This window comes from Ranitomeya variabilis, chromosome 6 (genome assembly GCF_051348905.1).
Source record: "Ranitomeya variabilis isolate aRanVar5 chromosome 6, aRanVar5.hap1, whole genome shotgun sequence".
Lineage (NCBI taxonomy): Eukaryota > Metazoa > Chordata > Amphibia > Anura > Dendrobatidae > Ranitomeya > Ranitomeya variabilis.
In genome coordinates this window covers 543231831-543250842 of record NC_135237.1, presented here as the reverse complement: position 1 = coordinate 543250842, position 19012 = coordinate 543231831, and the positions used below count along the sequence as shown (strand labels likewise).

The window sequence follows — 19012 nt, the reverse complement described above, 5'->3', positions numbered from 1 at the left end:
GTGGGAAGAGTTCTGATAAATTTACTGAGGTCCTGGATAGTCATGTCATCAGGGAATTCAGAATTATCGTCCCCCTCGTATGTAGCTCTATCAGGGGAGCTGTGGGAGACTAGGGAGTCCTGTGATTATGAACAGTCACCAGGGATTTTAGAGGAGGACTGGGATCTGGTATTCCTCTGCTGATTTTTTGTGGTAACGTAGCGATCCATGTCTTCTGTGTGAGCTAAAGGGTCTAGAGACTGTCCAACACGTTTTTTGGTTCTGCCCATAAATATTAGCAGGTTATGGCTGGTCACATCTGGTCATGGGGGGACACACGGAGCCAGAACAGCTACATCACGCAGCCCGAACCCCCATCAGCACACTCCCCTCCTCTAGTATGACCTCCTATCTATATGGAGAGATGGCCTAGGGACCTTCAATTGTCCAGCAGATTGCGTGCAGCAGCGCTGACCCAGGGGGTGAGCTGAGCCCCTGGCCGTGACTTTGCCTCCTTACAAGATGGTGGCTTTTGGCGCCAAAAAAGGGGACCAGGGAGAGGGAGCACCTAAATGGCACCTCTAAGGGTCTGCTGGCGTCTTATCCGGATGCCCCACCTTATATAGTGGACCGATAAGTAAGCAGTCACTGAGGTGATGCAGCGGGGCCTTACCGCTGAAGAACAAAGCTGCGGACCGCCTGTCCTGCAGTGCGGTACTCCGAAGATAAGATGGCCGCCGCGCCTTCTAGGGGCCACTGTCCTCCCGCACTGCTTGCTCCCCCACTCACCGAATCTTCTCGGCGCTACGCCGCGATCCCGGGCGAACTCCTTTGTACCGGCACTCGTACCGCTGATCCTCTGCCCCGGAACAGCACGCCTCCTCTTCTGGGCTCGGCTTTTATGCTTTTTTTTAATCAAAATAGTGATAACTAAATACCCTAGGCTATTTACATATACTATTACCAGTAGCGCAGGGGGCAGAAGGGTCAAAGACAGGTCATCAGAATTCTGAACCCAGAAAATATCTTTAAATAAGTGTCTCCTTGTCTCGGTGGATTATGTAAATTGGTATTCCCATACTGAAACATTTAACACAGCCACACTGTTAACTAGATCACTATGCCGACACTGGCATTGTATATGGTTACACGACTAATAGTTGTCCTATAGACAGATTTTCCCACCTGAGCTGTGGATCTCTGCAGCTCCTCCAGAGAGACCATGAGACTTTTGGCTACTTCTGTTATTGCTCTTCTTGCTTTGGATGTCAGTTTAGGTGGCTATGTCTTGGTAGGTTTACAATTGTATATTAACAATCCCATCTATAAATAAATATGGTGAATTACGAAGAGATCTAAGGATAATATTAAAATAGTAGTTAATTTTTATTCAATGATAGTGATAAAAACAATGTAAAAAAGCAGAAATACTGTAGGGGTCACTGAGCAAAAGGGGAGAGAATAAATGGGGGATTCTATGGAGGGATAATAATTGGAGATCAAGAAGGATAAGTAATAGTACAGTAACTCCCCTTCCATAGAAGTTAAACCCCAGTGCATAAGAGTTTATATCCAAATGGTCACTCTATCATAGCTGGAGTGCAGCCCAGGTATTCACATTATAGCCTAAATAATGTCCTAAGTGTATGCTGGCACAATCCTAGGTAAATGCAGCAATGGCCACTAACACAGTCCTGTAAGCCAGACATCAGACATAAAAGATGTAAGTGTGGACAATATTTTTTACCTGAGAGTAAAGCTGCCACTGGAGATATGCCCAGGCGTCCCCTCACCCCGACGTGCGTTTTGCCTCCAGCTTTTTCGTTCTTTACAATTGTGCCATACTCTTTCCATTTTTGGATGATGGTTTGAACAGTGCTCCATGACATGTTCCAAGCTTGGGCTGTATTTTTATAACCTAACCCTGCTTTACTCTGCTCCACAACTTTATCCCTGACCTCTCTGGTGTGCTCCTTTGTTTTCCTTATGCTGTTTGACCCCTAATATCCTCAAACAAAGCTCTGAGGGCTTCACAGAATAGTTGTAGTTATACTGAGAATAAATGACACACATGTGGAATCAGTTTGCTAATTATGTGACTTCTGGAGGCAATTGGTCACTCAGGATTTTATTTAGGGGTATCAGACTACAGGGGGCTGAATACAAATGCATGTCACAATTTTTAGATTTATATATTTTTTTTTAATATTTAGAAAACCCAGTATAATTTCTTTTACACGTCACAATTACTTTCTACTTTGTGATGGTATCAAATAAAATCCCAATAAAATACATTTAAGTTTGTGGGTGTAACATGAAAAAATTTGGAAAATAAACAGGGTATGAATACTTTTTCAAGGCCCTGTATATACTGCAAAGCTGTTGTATGGAAGGATTTAGGACATGCATTCTGACAGGTTCAAACCTGCTAAGGGGACAACAACAAAAAAGTTTCTAAAATAAAAAAATGGAGTCTCTCCCCTTCTTTCCCACATAAAAAAATAAAGAAATTAAAAAAAAAACATGTTTGTATTGCCATGTCTGTAATCGTCTGATCTATCAGAATATAAAGTTATATAATCCATAAACGCAATAAGGCGGAAAACATTAATATGGTCGAATTGATTTTTTTTAGTTCAATATAGTACTAATAAAAACATTAGCTGATCACGCAAAAAAACAAGCCTTCACAGGAAAAAAATAAAAAAAGATAGGACTCTCAGAAAGTGACAACACGAACCCAATTTTTTTCTCCTAACACCATAAAAATAAAACTCAAAATTAATGGGGGGATTGCATTTTTTTGCACAATTTCACTTGAAATTCTTTCCCATATTCCATTCTAATGAATATATGGTAAAATGATGTAATTGAAAACATGATGATGTCATTGAAAATAATAACCCATCCTGCAAAAAAAACAAACCAAACCCTCCTATGGCTGTATGGATGGAAAATGTAAAATATTAAATAGCTCTTGAAAGAAGGGAAGGAAAAAACGAACTCACAAAAACTAAAAAAAATATAAGTCCCCTTCACGAGTTATCTTTAGGTAACCTGTAATTAAATATCTTGATTCTTCTTGATTTTAGGATGTTTGGAGAATCATTGTCATCTGCATAGCTCTGGGCTTGACCTTATATCAAATCGTGGAGGAATTTAAAGAAATTTATCAGTCAAAGATCAAGATGAATCAATGGAAAGAATGGAGAAAAAAAGAGCTTGAGAAAGACTTAAAATACTGCCATCCAATGTGGTTAGAGGTACATGAAAGGCCATCCTTATTTTAAGCTTTTTTTTCTTCTTTTTTTTTTTACTTTGGTGCAAGTCCACGTAAAAAAAAACCCCTCTGAATTGTACACAGTGATCTTGCCCGATAGTAGCTAATTTTTGGTCTAGAATAGTAAATTTGAAAATTTGGTGGGAGAAGTCACAGAGTAGGGATGAGCAAATAACTTCGGATAGGTGCTTATGCGAATGGCTATAGTGCTTCCCGAATAGCTGCCTCGGGAACCCGGATACCTGGAGCGCTCCCGATAGTCAGCTGTTCGGTTCCGCAGCTACATGTGTCGCGGCTGTGTGACAGTCTTAACAAACAGGCTATCCATACATGTATTGTGATTGTCACACAGCCGCGACACATACAGCTGCGGCGCCGAACAGCTGATTATTGGGAGCGCTCCAGGTATCCGGGTTCCCGAGACAGCTATTCGGGAAGCGCTATAGCTATTCGGATAAGAACCTTTTTCGAAGCTATTCGCTCATCCCTATCACAGGGAGCTAAATGCCCTAAATTACCAGCAATTTTCTTTTTATGAGACGAACCTTTAAATATGCAAAATACAGCCTTTATATTGGCTTAGCTTATACTGCCAGCTGCTCAAATACACATAGCTTCCAGGTGGAAAAATCAAGATCTGCATTTCTCCACTGTTGTTGCTAAGACTTCTAATATTATGGTATACAAGAAGATCTGGACTCATATGGATGGCTTATCGACATGCCCTAAATATATAGTATTACTTATCTCACTGGCGGACACAGACAGAAAAGGGCTCCTGTGCAAAAACAATATATGAGCCCAAGAACACCTAAAAATGCAAAATTGCACCTGCTTTGGAGGTAGAAATGGCCCCCCTTACCTCTTGGTCCCCTGTGCGGCCGCACAGCTTGCACCAATGACATGTCTGCCCCTGACTTATCTGCATAATGTGATGGATGTGCATATTATTATTTGCAAAATGGGCTATTTGCCTATGCTTTGCTCTTTTTATTACATCATTGTATATAGTATATGTAAGATAGCCTAACCTATTTAGCTACGTTACTTGATATTTCAAGATGGATTCTGAGGCTAAATGTGAGAAATTGTTCTCTTATAATTTTAATAAAGTTTGTATGTTTCATGCTGAAAAACCTTGGATATACCTTAAAGGGAATCTGTTAGTAGGATCAACACTCTTAGTAGTCTATATGGACATACTGTTATGAACTTAAAACACATATACACACACTCACGGTTAACGGAAAAAGGGAAGACCTGCTAAAGGGACATGCCGCACCTACACCCAACATGTCCCTGTACAGGCTAGAAAGTGTGCAGGAAGATTATCTAAAACCCAGGGTGAGAAAATGAAAACACTTTTATATTATGTAGAATGGGAAAGCTAAGAAGAGCCAAAAATAAATGGAACAAGAATAACGTCCCATAAGCCTAAAGAAGTGAAAGGAAGAGGATCTGTGAAGAAAAAGACAGACTCACTGCAGGAATACAATTGGTTTTGCCATGCAAGGTAAACCCCTTAGCTGAAAGGCTGGAACTGGTAAATACAAGTTCACCTAGAGGTATAGCCAGCAAGGAAGTGCAGTGAAGGGTGAACATATAAATCCCAGAATGTGATAAGGCAGACCAACATGGGAAAATGGAAAACACCCAGAGAGAAGCACACCAAGAAGGGGGAACAAAAACAATTGGAACTATCAGCATGTGGGCAGAGAAGAAACGGCAATAGCTCAGTAGACAAGAGAACTGACCACGGAGCAACAAGTTAGCAGATCTAATCCCCAAACCGAGCCATAACACACACAGGTCATAGAAAGTTGAATAAAATAATACTTTGATATTTGCAATCTGATGTCTTATTTCAAAGAAATCCATGTTTTTCTTAATATGTAAATGAGCTACTAAGATCTATGGGACAAACATTGCCTCCACAGAGCTTATTTTAAATTAAATGGCGAGTTACAAGTGTGAGACATGTAATTACTGACAGTCTGCTCTCCTGATATACATATTTCACACTGATAATACCCCTTTACATCTGTAGGCAGATTCTCGCAGAAATCTATGTCCGGCCCAAAGATCTTAACAGCTCATTTGCATATAAAGAAAAACATGGATTTCTCTGGAATAAGACAACGGATCACAAATATCAATGTATTATTTTATTCAGCTTTCTATGACCTACATGTCCATATAGATGGTTTAGGAAGGTTGATCCTACTGACATATTCCCTTTAGGAAAACTCAGAACATACTCTAATGCTTTGTTCACATTAGTTATGAGTGATGGGATTTCCAGCTCTTGTACTAAGTTGGATCATTTGGCTCAGCTCAATAACAAGAGACAGCCCTTTTTGTCTTCCAAACGGCTCTCTATCTAATACCACTACTCCTTGTGTCAGGTAGTGTGCAATGTTTTAGGGGAGGAATACTGCTTGTGCCTATGGGGGTAGTATCATCACAAAAGGGAGGCCCACCTTTAGTTTCATGAGCCCACTGTGAGATTTACAAGCTCCCTTGTGGGACACCTTATCTTATACTTTTCATATTTAGATAGGTACAGTTATGCTCAAAAGTTTACATACCCTGGCAGCATGTTTGCTTTCTTGGCCTTTTTTCAGAGAATATGAATGATAACACCAAAACTTTTTCTCCACTCATGGTTAGTGGTTGGGTGAAGCCATGTATTGTCAAACTACTGTGTTTTCTCTTTTTAAATCATAATGACAACCCAAAACATTCAAATGACCCTGATCAAAATGTCCACCCTTGTTTCATCTTGATCATTCTGGTAGGTTCATTGCTTTTGTCCACTCATCCTTCCTTCAAGCACTTGAAGTTTGCCAGCGACATATTCTGAAAAATAGCTCCACACCGTGATGTTCCCACCTCTTAGTGTGTCATTGACTGCATTCTGGACATCAGTCAAGTCAGCAGTCTTCCCCATGATTATGGAGCCTATTAAAACAGACTATGGGAACTTTTTAAACACTTAGGAAGCCTTTTTGTTAATTATTCTAATTTACTGAGATAATGACTTTTGAGTGTAAGCCGTAATCATCAACATTAACAGAAAGAAACCCTTGAAATAGATCCCTCTGTTTGCAATGACTCTATATAATCCATCAGTTTCACTTTTTGTATTTAAGAACTGAAATAAATTAACTTTTTGATGATTCTAATTTACGGTGAAACACTTGTACTTCTTTAGATATGCACCCCTCTTTCCATTTGACATACATTCCTTTTTTCCTGTTGACTTTATGTGTTTGTTCATCAGTTGGTCAAGAACCATACACTGTTGTCACATGAGTCTTAAAAGTTTTTTTTTGATATTTTGAGTGGCTGATGTTTGCCTCTTATATCAGCTACTACATCTATTTGTCTGCTTTCTTTGCAAGACAGTGATGCAGGGTCATTAAGCAATGAATGTTTGCTTAATATGTTGATTGACCATAGTGTAGGTCCTTTAGCTTGTTGACATGCAAATTTTGAAGGATAAACTATAAATAATTAAGCAATGCAGGTTAACCTCCATCACCCCTTGTCCTGTGGATGTTGGCTTGAAGGACAACAGTTGTGAACTATAAAAGGGATATGCCTCTGTGACAAGAAATCAAAGAAATCCAAGAGTTTCAGAGATCCAAAGAACCAGAGACAGGAACACTCTACAGGATAGCTGCCAGATCATGGCTCCATCACAAGGGACGCAGATTTGACATTCTACAAGATGCCAGCTTAGGGTTCCATGGCCCCAGCTGAAAGAATACAGATCTGCTCCATTGACCATCACTGAATTCATGGATATGTTTGGGGAATCCAGTATTTGGACCCACCAATCACCTGAACCCCATGTTTACATTTGTGAAAGCCAGGATTGGGACCCACCAGTCACCTGGCTCCGTGGAGATATTTGGAGAAGCCAGGTTGTGACCCTCTGGTCACCTGGCCTTGTACTTCAAAGAACTGACCACTTCCTAAGCTTGGCCTTACCTCCTCTCTGTGTAAGCCACAGGTGGGTGTAGTCAGCTCTAGAAGCTCTAAAATCACAGCTGCTCTTATCCCGATGAGTCAGTGGAAGGGTGAGACTCTGTAATTTTGCACCATCTTGGGTATTTTGCTGGGACTATTCTATGTGTTATTTGCCTGTTTTGTGGTTCAATAAAGTATTGCCACACTGTTTTACCCTCACCCTGTGTTGTCTGAGTAGTAGTTTCGGGCTAGCGGACTAGAGCACCCGTCTGGATAATTAAGATTAAATGCTGTGTCGTCACATTTGACGACAGCTTAGGCTACTTTCACACTAGCGTCGTTTGCAATACGTTGCAATGCGTCGTTCGGGAGAAAAAATGCATCTTGAAAAGTTGTCTGCAGGATGCGTTTTTTCCCCATAGACTAACATTACCGACGCATTGCAACGTATTGCCACACGTCGCAACCGTCGTGCGATGGTTGCGTCGTGTTTTGGCGGACCGTCGGCACAAAAAAAGTTACATGTAATGTTTTTTTGCGCGTCGTGTCCGCCATTTTTGACCGCACATGCGCGGCCGAAACTCCGCCCCCTCCTCCTCGGACCTTGCAATGGGGCAGCGGAAGCGTCGTAAGACTGCTTCCTCTGCCCACGTCGGGCATTTATTTCACAGCATGCGTCGGTACGTCGGCCCGACGCTAGTGTGAAAGCAGCCTCACATTTACAAACGCTCCTGTAATAATATTACAAGAAGCTCATTTATGGACTCATCAACACAGAGACTATTAGAGGCAAAAGGTACAAAATTTGTAATAACACACAACTGCAAAATATTTTTTTATCCCAAAATACATGCATTTAAATAATAAAAAATACTTGTTACCAAAGGTTGACAACCCTTTTAAGAATTCAATCGATCCTACAAGTCATAACATTTGGTGCACTTTTATTGTAGGAAAAGGAATACTTACAGAAGGGTATTGACGACTTGCAGGCTATTCACCCCGCTTACTTCAAAGATTTCTGGTAGGTGATCCCAAATATCTGACATTTCATATGGAAGACTGATATTCTAGGAACTGCTATCTGGTGTTCATGCCTAGGGGAGTAAATTGACATGAGCTATAGGACACTAACACAGTGAGACTATGTCCCTAATGCAAATCTATACTACGCTGTGTAGACATTATGTGATGACATCCTCGAAGGGGGAACATAGTCCTGCTCTGTACCTTGCTCGGAGGGATGTTTTAACAATGCCATCAGTACAGATCCACTACCAGCTACTGCATAAGCTTTACACACTTGACAGTGGCCTAAAACATCAGCAGAAACAGCAATGTAAATGTCTACAATTCACATGAGAAGCATTACAATGCCATGTATCACTGTAAAGGTTGTGTGCGCATTTGAAGCCATTCCTCTAAAATAAAAAATAAAGCAGCTCTACAATGTTTAGTAATGAAAACATGTCCTATCATTTTGTTTTTTTATGAACAATAAAAACCGTGGGCTGCTACCTTTCTGTGTTAATCTGAAAAATAACCTAGAAAAAAGCACAAACTTGGTTTATATGACCTCTATTCGTCTCACTGCCATTTATCGTCCCATCGGAGTTTGCGTAAATCGCGTTTTAGAGAGTCTCAGGCAACCCCTTCCTCCACTAACGCAGTGTGAACAGGGCCTAACGCATGTCTGTCCTGTCTGACAAAAACCTGCAGAAAAGCATAGTTTTGCTGCGCTCATCCACGTAAAATTAAAAGTTTTTTTTTATTGTGAGGCTGTGCTGTTGATGAATGGTTAAAGGGAACCTGTCATGTAAAAAAAATGCTATTAACCTGTAGATATGGGGTTAATGTGCAGGTTAATAGCGTTCTGAACCGGCCCGGTGCTAACACTAAGAGCCCCGCTGCTGGCACTAAATGAACTTAATTCCTCCTGGCTGCCTCGGGCTTTCAGTCGTAGGGGTGAACTGATGCAGCTTCAGTCACCGCTCTGAGTGGCTTAGAGTAGAGACTGAAGCCGCAACGATCCACCCATATGACTGAAAGCCCGACGCTGCCTGGAGGAATAAAGCTCATTATCCCCCCCAACGGTGGTCTAAGTGCCGGTGCAGCTTCAGAATGGCATTGACCTGCAGATTAACCTCATACCTGCAGGTTAATATGTTTTTTTTTTTCATGACAGGTTCCCTTTAAGCTCATTTGTTCTCACGTTGTCTGCGTTGTCTCTTGTAAATTTGAGTAAAACAAAAAATAATTAAAAATCCTTTACTTTGCAACAGTCTTCAAGTACAATTGGTGGTATCCACCCTAGGGGCAGAGACAGACTGCCATATAACTCATGCAAGGACCGCATCGTAAACCTCGTACTGGCTATCTGCTCTCCTGACCTGAGCTTGACGGCTGCATAGAAATACATCCCGCTGTCATGCTCAGGTCAGGAGAAGGTGCCAGGCCAGTGCGTGAAGTGCAATGCCTTCATTGCACGAGTTATACGGCAGTCTGTCTCAGCCCTAAATCCTCTTAGCAAGGATGATGTCACTGAATTCCCTCCAGGCTGCTTCTTTTTTTCTGTCGATGATATAAGCCTCTTGCCAACATAACTCCGGCCCACAATAGCGAGAGGTTAAAATAACACTTTGACCATAACATGCTGCATGCTGCTGCACAAGGCACTCCTAAACCTGCGTCTATGTTACCCCAGTCTACTAATGACAATCTGAAATGATTGTCTGCTGAAAAACAAGTTAGAGGTGTTATAAAGAGGACAACAGAATAAATAGGTGAGGCAGGCTGCTATGACTTCTTCTTGTGTCACCAAGAGTTTCCCTTTAATTTATCTTACTTACTTAACATGTTGGCACAATTTGGCCTAGGAATTTAGTTCTGCAAAATATGAGGAAATAATCAGCTCTAGCTGTTTAATTATTCACGTCCATACAAAAGCTTCTCAATGTCATAATCCAAATGCAACAAAATGAGAAGTTGTCAAAACCCTCAGTTCAATTCATAATTTCAGTATTTATTTTTTGTAAATAATCCCCATCCGCTTTCCAACCAATTTTATTGTTTAGGAGATAAGCATTTAACGAAATATGAGCCTTCCCCATTCATGTCTTTCTCAAACAGTTTACCATACAAATAAAAAAATAATGCATTTATATTCTACAGGTTGATATGTTTGTAGCAATACCAATCATGCATGTATTGTTTTGTTCAAAATGTGCAAAATTTCACTTTTAAAATATTTTTTGTGTGTGCACCATGCTAACTAAAAGTTAAAAAAAAGTGGGCACAGCAAACCAGAAGGTGAGATGGGTAATGACTTTTAGAATGGTTTATTACACTTTATATCAGAAAATGCTTTCGTTCGAATCTGCGCCTGTGCAAAGTAGGTGTAGATTGCATTTTCTGATATTAGGTCAATCTTAAAATGCACACATTTATTGAGTACTGTGTATCTTTTATTACGGTACATTTGTCATAGTTTGCTCTGATTTCTTGAAAATTACAATGGCACATACAAGGCCAATCTTAGACTGTACACATTGAAGCATTTTTTAGACTGATTTCACTCAGAATCTGCCTGAAGGACTGATGCAAAAGCACCCCAAAAAGCAACATAATGCACAGCAATGTCAAAATAACATTGCTGTGTACATGTACTGTCTTATGTTACATTTTTTAACTTTGTGACATGCTTACTCTACACGGTATAGAGTGGAAAATGGCACAAGAACGATGTCATAACTGACGGCAATGCTGCGATAGGAAATCAATCAACAGCGTTTAATTTATATTCACATTACGAAAATTATTAATTTTTGATTTTTCTGTCCATGTGACCATATGAGGACTATCATCAAAAAGTTAATTTATTTCAGTTCTTCAACACAAAAAGTGAAACTCATATATTATATAGAGTCATTACAAACAGAGTGATCTATTTCACATGTTTATTTCTGTTAATGTTGATGATTATGGCTTACAGCCAATGAAAACCAAAAGTCATTATCTCAGTAAATTAGAATACTTTATAACACCAGCTTGAAAAATGATTTTAAAATCCGAAATGTTGGCCTACTGAAATGTATGTTCAGTAAATGCACTCAATACTTTTGCATCAATTAGTGCATCAATGCAGCGTGGCATGGAGGCGATCAGCCTGTGGCACTGCTGAGGGGTTATGGAAGTACAGGTTGCTTTGATAGCAGCCTTCAGGTCATCTACATTGTTCGGTCTAGTGTCTCTCATCTTCCCCTTGACAATACTCCATAGATTCTGTATGGGGTTAAGGTCCGGCTAGTTTGCTGCCAATCAAGCCCAGTGATACTGTTGGTTTTTAAACCAGGTATTGGTACTTTTGGCAGTGTGGACAGGTGCCAAGTCCTGCTGGAGAATGACATTTCCATCTCCAAAAAGCTTGTCGGCAGAGGGAAGCATGAAGAGCTCTAAACTTTCTCCAGTCACCTTCCACGACAGCAGTATCGGAGGATGTCTCCCCGCCCTAATAGGGGACAGGAACAAAGAGGTTAAATACCCCTCCCCTTCCTGCAACCACCAGTGTATTTCCTGTCCCCTATGGGGCATGAAGAGGTCCTCTGATAGTGCTGCCGTGGCCGGCGATCGGGAGCACTGTTACCTTTAGCCGGGCAGTCGAGGTCGGGGGCTCCGCTCTCCTCCTCCATCCAGACTGCTCCCATCTCCGTGTCCCTTCACGTGACTTGGGACCCCTGCCCGCCCTACCCGCGCCTCTTTCGAGAGGCAAAGCAGGGCGGTGCGGTGCTCCAGGGTCCTTCTCAAGCTCCCCGGCTTCCTCCTCCCTCCACGCTGCTGCTGGAGCTGGCGCGCGCGCACCGGAAGTGACGTTCAGCCGAACTTCCGTTTTTTTCCGCTGGCTCCTTGCGCCGCAGCTCCCGCGCGCGCCGTACAGCGTCCTGACCCAGGACTTGCAGCGGCGGCATGGACGGGGCATTCCTGACCCCCCCCATCAAACGGACATCACGAGGGGGAGGAGCACCACCAATCTCGCTGGGAGCCTCGGTAACAACCTATTTATTCCTGGCTAAGGAAGCCTCCAGGTAAGACCTCCTGTCTATACTCTCTATAGTCAGATCTCTGATATGGATGGCGACAAAACCCTTCACTCTGCTTCTGCAGAGCCCAGCGCTCACCCCCCTGCCGTAAGTAGTGGGATGATGTCCCTTGCTGTCCATTTTTTCTAGAATTCATTCGACTTAGTCCGTCTTTCTCTCTCTTTTAGGGAGACAAAGCTTCTGCCTCTAAGAAGGTGCCCAGTCGCAAGTGTGTTGCATGTGTTGCAAGCTTCCCCCCACACATAAAAAGAAGCTCTGCCAGCCATGCACAGACGAGGTTCTGCGTGCTGAACAGCCCTCTCTTATGGACAGCATCAGGACTCTCATCAGACAGGAAGTTCAATCTTCCATGGCGACCTTCTCACAACCCCCGACACCACAGCCTCCTCCTGCTAAGAAAAGGAAAATAGCCCCTGTAGTCTCTGACTCTGACTCAGGAGAAGTGCATACTTCTGACTCAGGGGACCATTGGGAGAATGAGAGTTCTGCCTCTACCTCTGCTCCCAAATCAGACAACAAAAAATACCTCTTTTCCTCCGAGGATTTGGAGGAATTAGTGTCTATGGTGAGGGGCACCATGGGGGTGGAGGAGGAGGTGGAGGGCCATTCTGTACAGGATGACATGTTCGGGGGGTTAAAGCCCAAATCTGTAAAGGGATTCCCCATACACGAGAATATAGAAAGCCTCATCCTCCATGAGTGGGGCCTTCCAGAGAAAGGGTTAAACGTCCCATCTGAACTCAAAAACCGTTTTCCATTAGAGGGAGACTGTTCTCTTTTCGAAATGCCCAAGGTTGATGTCCAGGTTTCAAGGGTAACCAAAAAAACGGCTCTGCCCTTTGAAGATTCCTCCCAGCTAAAAGATCCCATGGATCGCAAAACTGAAAGTTTATTAAGAAAATCCTGGGAGACTTCAACTAACCTACTGAGGTCCAACGTGGCATCAACCTGTGTAGCCAGATCCCTGTTCCTCTGGCTGCGTACATTGGAAAATCACCTGGTACAGGGTACACCCAGAGAGGAGATTCTTAATTCTCTTCCTCTGCTCCAAAGAGCAACTGGATTCCTCGCGGACGCCTCCGCAGAATCAGTACGGGTTGCCGCTAAATCAGCGGTTCTCACTAATTCCGCTAGAAGAGCTTTGTGGCTTAAATCCTGGGGAGGTGATATTACCTCAAAGTCTAAGCTTTGTGGTATACCTTTCCAGGGTCATTATGTATTTGGGCCGGTCCTGGACGAGATCTTGGACAAGGCTTCGGATAAAAAGAAGGTCCTTCCGGAACAAAAGAACCCTAAGAAGCGGTTTTTTCTTCCCCCCCGTGACCAAACCCCCCAGCAGAATTACAGGGGTAACGGCAAATCAGGACGATGGAGTTACCCCAAGGGAGGAAAGGCCAGAAACATCCTGGTCCCCCAACCGACCCAGGCCTCTGAAAAACAATGACTGCCCTCCGGTCGGGGGTCGACTCTCGGGATTCCTCTCCCAGTGGCAGGTGATTACCACAAACCAGTGGGTCCTACGTACCATACGGGAGGGACTAAGATTGGAGTTCGAGAGTCCTCCTCCCCATCGTCTGTCTATCACTTCCCTACAATCCCCAGGACTTCGGGAAATTTTGATGCCGGATATCCTAGACCTGCTTCGAGCGAAGGTGATCTCCCATGTACCACATCGGGAAATAGGAGAAGGTCACTATTCCCACCTCTTCGTGGTGAAAAAACCCTCAGGGAAACATCGCATCATTATCAACCTGAAACCTCTGAATCAAGTAATAAAATACCGGAGATTCAAAATGGAATCAATCAGATCAGCAATCCCGCTGATCGGTCAGAACTGGGTGATGGCAACGCTGGACCTGAGGAACGCATACTATCATGTGCCAATACACCCAGACCACAGAAGATTCCTCAGGTTCGCGATCTCCCAAAACAAACGGGTCAGCCATTACCAATTCAACGTCCTCCCGTTCGGAGACTCGTCGGCTCCACGAGTCTTCTCCAAAATCATGACAGAAGCGGTAATCTTTATTCGTCAACAAGGGATCTGTGTCATACCATACCTGGACGATTTTCTTATCATCGCTCCATCCGCTTCACGTCTCAATCAGGATGTAACAAGAGTCCTCGACATTCTGGAATCTCTCGGGTGGATCCAGAACCTGGAGAAGTCAGACCTCCAACCTTCGCCACAGAAGAAATTCCTAGGAATCCTTGTGGATTCAGAGAAGAGAATGTCTTTTCTACCCGAGGACCGTCAGACCGATCTTGTTCGCAGGATCTCCAGGTTCAGAGATCAAAGAGCCCCGACTCTAAGAGACTCTATGTCAGTCCTGGGTTCTTTGACATCCTGCATTCAAGCAGTCTCCTGGGCGCAAGCCCATACGAGAATACTTCAATCACACATCCTGGCATACTCAAGAGGACATCAGATGGCCTTAACCAGGAAGATTCCCCTTCCCTCGCATGTGAGATCCTCTCTGTTATGGTGGCTGAACCCCCAGAATCTACACCGGGGAGTCAGCTGGGATCAGCTTCCCCTCAGAGTTCTCACAACAGACGCAAGTCAGAGAGGTTGGGGTGCCGTGATAGAAGGCTTCCACTTCCAGGGGTTGTGGGCCCCAGATGTGAGACGCAGTTCCTCAAATCTGAGGGAATTGAAAGCGGTGGAAGAGGCGCTAAAAGCCGCATCTGCCATCATCCAGGGCTACCATGTCCGGGTGATGTCCGACAATATGACCACCGTGGCATATCTCCGACACCAAGGGGGCACAGGACACTCGAACCTGAAGCTGACTGCTGGAAGGATTTTTTCCTGGGCAGAAAACCACCTGATGTCAATCTCGGCAGTTCATATAAGGGGATTGGACAATTCCCAGGCGGACTATCTCAGCCGGAGAGACTTCCATCCAGGGGAATGGTCTCTAAACCAGGAGGTATTCCTAGCCCTGGTCCAGAGGTAGGGAACTCCCGATGTGGACCTTTTTGCCAGCATTCAGAACAAGAAATCAGACACCTTCTTCTCCCTGACCCCCTCAAGCGGGACACTAGGACTGGACGCGTTCTCCCACCCCTGGGAGTTTACCCTGGCATACGCTTTTCCACCAATACCATTGCTACCCAGGACGTTGCAGAAGATCCGGACGGATCAGGTCACAACGATTTTGGTGGCCCCATTATGGCCAGGAAGGAGCTGGTTCAGCGCTCTAACAAGCATGTGTCTAGAAGGCCCGTTTCCGCTTCCACAGAGACTCGACCTTCTTCAACAGGGTCCCCTGATCCATCCAGACTTACACAAACTAAAGTTGACAGCCTGGTTACTGAAGCCGAGATCCTGAGAGCCAGAGGACTCTCGCAGGAGGTAATCGAAACCCTACAAAAAAGTAGGAAACCAATAACAAACGCCATTTATGGCAAGATATGGAAGAGATTTTCGTCCTGGTGTGCCCCGAACAGACCGGATCCCTTTAACCCAAATATTGCACAGATTCTTCAATTCCTACAAAAGGGCTTGGAGCTGGGTCTGTCACCTAGTACCCTAAAGGTTCAGGTGTCAGCTCTTGGTGCTTTCTTTGACCAGGATCTAGCATGTCATCGATGGGTGAAACGTTTCATATCATCGGCAACCAGAATCCGTCCAAGACTCCAGATCCATACCGCTCCTTGGGACTTAAACCTGGTGCTAAAAGGTCTGACCGGGGAACCCTTTGAACCCCTTTCAACATCTAGCTTAAAAATCTTAACCCTCAAAACGGTCTTTCTGGTAGCTATCACTACTGCCAGGCGTATAGGGGAATTACAGGCCTTATCAATTCAGGAACCATTCCTGACTATAACTACGGATAGTATAATTCTCAAATTAGACCCGTCCTTTACACCTAAGGTAGCTTCAAGCTTTCACAGAGATCAGGACATCATATTACCTTCTTTCTGCCCCAATCCCTCTAATCCTAAAGAGGAAGCCTTTCACACCCTGGACGTCCGCAGGGTAGTCCTGTTCTACCTCCAACAAACGGAAGATTGGAGGTTGGACCAAAACATGTTCATCCTGTGGTCGGGGCGTAATAAGGGCAAGAAGGCAGCCAAAAGCACAATCGCTAATTGGATTAAGCAGGCCATTAGCTTAGCATACTCCTCTCAGAAGCTCTCACCTCCAGCTTCACTGAAGGCCCATTCTACCCGCTCAGTCTCAACCTCCTGGGCAGGAAGGGGAAGCGCATCAGCAGAGCAGATTTGCAGAGCCGCCACCTGGTCGTCAATACACACGTTCACCAGGCACTACAGGCTCAACTTCAACAGGGATCTAACGTTCGGCAGACGTGTTCTGCAGGCGGTTGTCCCTCCCTAAAGAAATTAGCGGTTGGTATCACTCCGATACTGCTGTCGTGGAAGGTGACTGGAGAAAATAGAATTAGTTCTTACCGGTAATTCGGTTTCTAGGAACCTTCCACGACAGCACTAATTTCCCTCCCTATCTGTTTTATAAATTTATGATTCCTGCACTTAAATGGTAACTATACATGCTACTGTGTCCAGAAAAAACACTGGTGGTTGCAGGAAGGGGAGGGGTATTTAACCTCTTTGTTCCTGTCCCCTATTAGGGCGGGGAGACCTCCTCTGATACTGCTGTCGTGGAAGGTTCCTAGAAACCGAATTACCGGTAAGAACTAATTCTATTTTCCTGGTAGACAGTTGCATTGACTTTGGTCTTGATAAAACACAGTGGACCTACACTAGCAAAAGACACAGCTCCCCAAACCATCACTGATTGTGGAGACTTCACACTAGACCTCCAGCAGCTTGGATTGTGGCCTCTCCACTCTTCCTCCAGACTCTGGGACCTTGATTTCCAAATGAAATGCAAAATGTTCTTTAATCTGAAAACAACACCATGGACCACTGAGCAACAGTCCAGTTCTTTTTCTCCTTGGCCCAGCTAAGATGCTTCTGGCGTTGTCTATTGGTCATGAGTGGCCTGACACAAGGAATGCGACACTTGTAGCCCATGTCCTGGATATGTCTGTGTGTGTGGTGGCTCTTGAAGCAAGAACTCCAGCAGCAGTCCGCTCATTGTGAATCTCCCCCACATTTTTGAATGTCCTTTTCTTAATAATCCTTTGAAGGCTGCGGTTATCCCGGTTGCTTGTGCAACTTTTTCTACCACACTTTCCTTCCTCTCAATTTTCCATTAATATGCTTGGATGCAGCACTCTGTGAACAGCCGGCTTCTTTAGCAATGACCTTTTGTGGCTTCCCCTCCTTGTGGAGTGTGTCAATGACGCCTTATGGACATCTGTCAAGTCAGCAGTCTTCCCCATGATTGTGGAGCCTACTGAAACAGACTAAGGGACCTTTTTAGACATTAAGGAAGCCTTTGCAGGTGTTTTTTGTTAATTATTCTAAATTACTGATATAACGACTTTTGGGTTTTCATTGGCTGTAAGCTATAATCATCAACATTAACAGAAACAAACGATTGAAATAAATCACTCTGTTTGCAATGACTATATAATATGAGTTTCACTTTCTGTATTGAAGAACTGAAATAAATCAACGTTTTGATGATATTCTAATTTTGTCAGATGCACCTGTGTCTATATACAGTGTGTATATATATATATATATATATATATATATATATATATATATATATACAGTACAGACCAAAAGTTTGGACACACCTTCTCAGTTAACCCCTTCATGACCCAGCCTATTTTGGCCTTAATGACCTTGCCGTTTTTTGAAATTCTGACCAGTGTCCCTTTATGAGGTAATAACTCAGGAACGCTTCAACGGATCCTAGCGATTCTGAGATTGTTTTTTCGTGACATATTGGGCTTCATGTTAGTGGTAAATTTAGGTCGATAATTTCTGAGTTTATTTGTGAAAAAAACGGAAATTTGGCAAAAAATTTGAAAATTTCGCAATTTTCACATTTTGAATTTTTATTCTGTTAAACCAGAGAGTTATGTGACACAAAATAGTTAATAAATAACGTTTCCCACATGTCTACTTTACATCAGCACAATTTTGGAAACAATTTTTTTTTTTGCTAGGAAGTTATAAGGGTTAAAATTTGACCAGTGATTTCTCATTTTTACAACAAAATTTACAAAACCATTTTTTTTAGGGACCACCTCACATTTGAAGTCATTTTGAGGGTTCTATATGGCTGAAAATACCCAAAAGTGACACCATTCTAAAAACTGCACCCCTCAAGGTGCTCAAAACCACATTCAAGAAGTTTATTAACCCTTCAGGTGTTTCACAGCAGCAGAAGCAACATGGAAGTAAAAAATGAACATTTAACTTTTTAGTCACAAAAATGATCTTTTAGCAACAATTTTTTTATTTTCCCAGCGGTAAAAGGAGAAACTGGACCACGAACGTTGTTGTCCAATTTGTCCTGAGTACGCTGATACCTCATATGTGGGGGTAAACCACTGTTTGGGCGCACGGCAGGGCTTGGAAGGGAAGGAGCGCCATTTGACTTTTTGAATGAAAAATTGGCTCCAATCTTTAGCGGACACCATGTCATGTTTGGAGAGCCCCCGTGTGCCTAAACATTGGAGCTCCCCCACAAGTGACCCCATTTTGGAAACTAGACCCCCCAAGGAACTTATCTAGAAGCATAGTGAGCACTTTAAACCCCCAGGTGCTTCACAAATTGATCCGTAAAAATGAA

At 43.3% G+C, this 19012-nt stretch overlaps 1 protein-coding gene across 8 annotated transcripts in view; it reads left to right on the top strand.

Annotated features, from left to right (window-relative positions):
• LOC143783036 (uncharacterized) overlaps positions 1 to 19012 on the top strand; it is a 251852-nt gene that overhangs the window by 144959 nt on the left and 87881 nt on the right. For all 8 annotated transcript variants that reach the window (XM_077271204.1, XM_077271209.1, XM_077271208.1 and 5 more), the window contains 2 exons: positions 3072 to 3242; positions 8188 to 8258. In XM_077271204.1, the coding sequence (XP_077127319.1) occupies positions 3072 to 3242; positions 8188 to 8258 (242 nt within the window). The remainder of the gene's footprint in view (positions 1 to 3071; positions 3243 to 8187; positions 8259 to 19012) is intronic.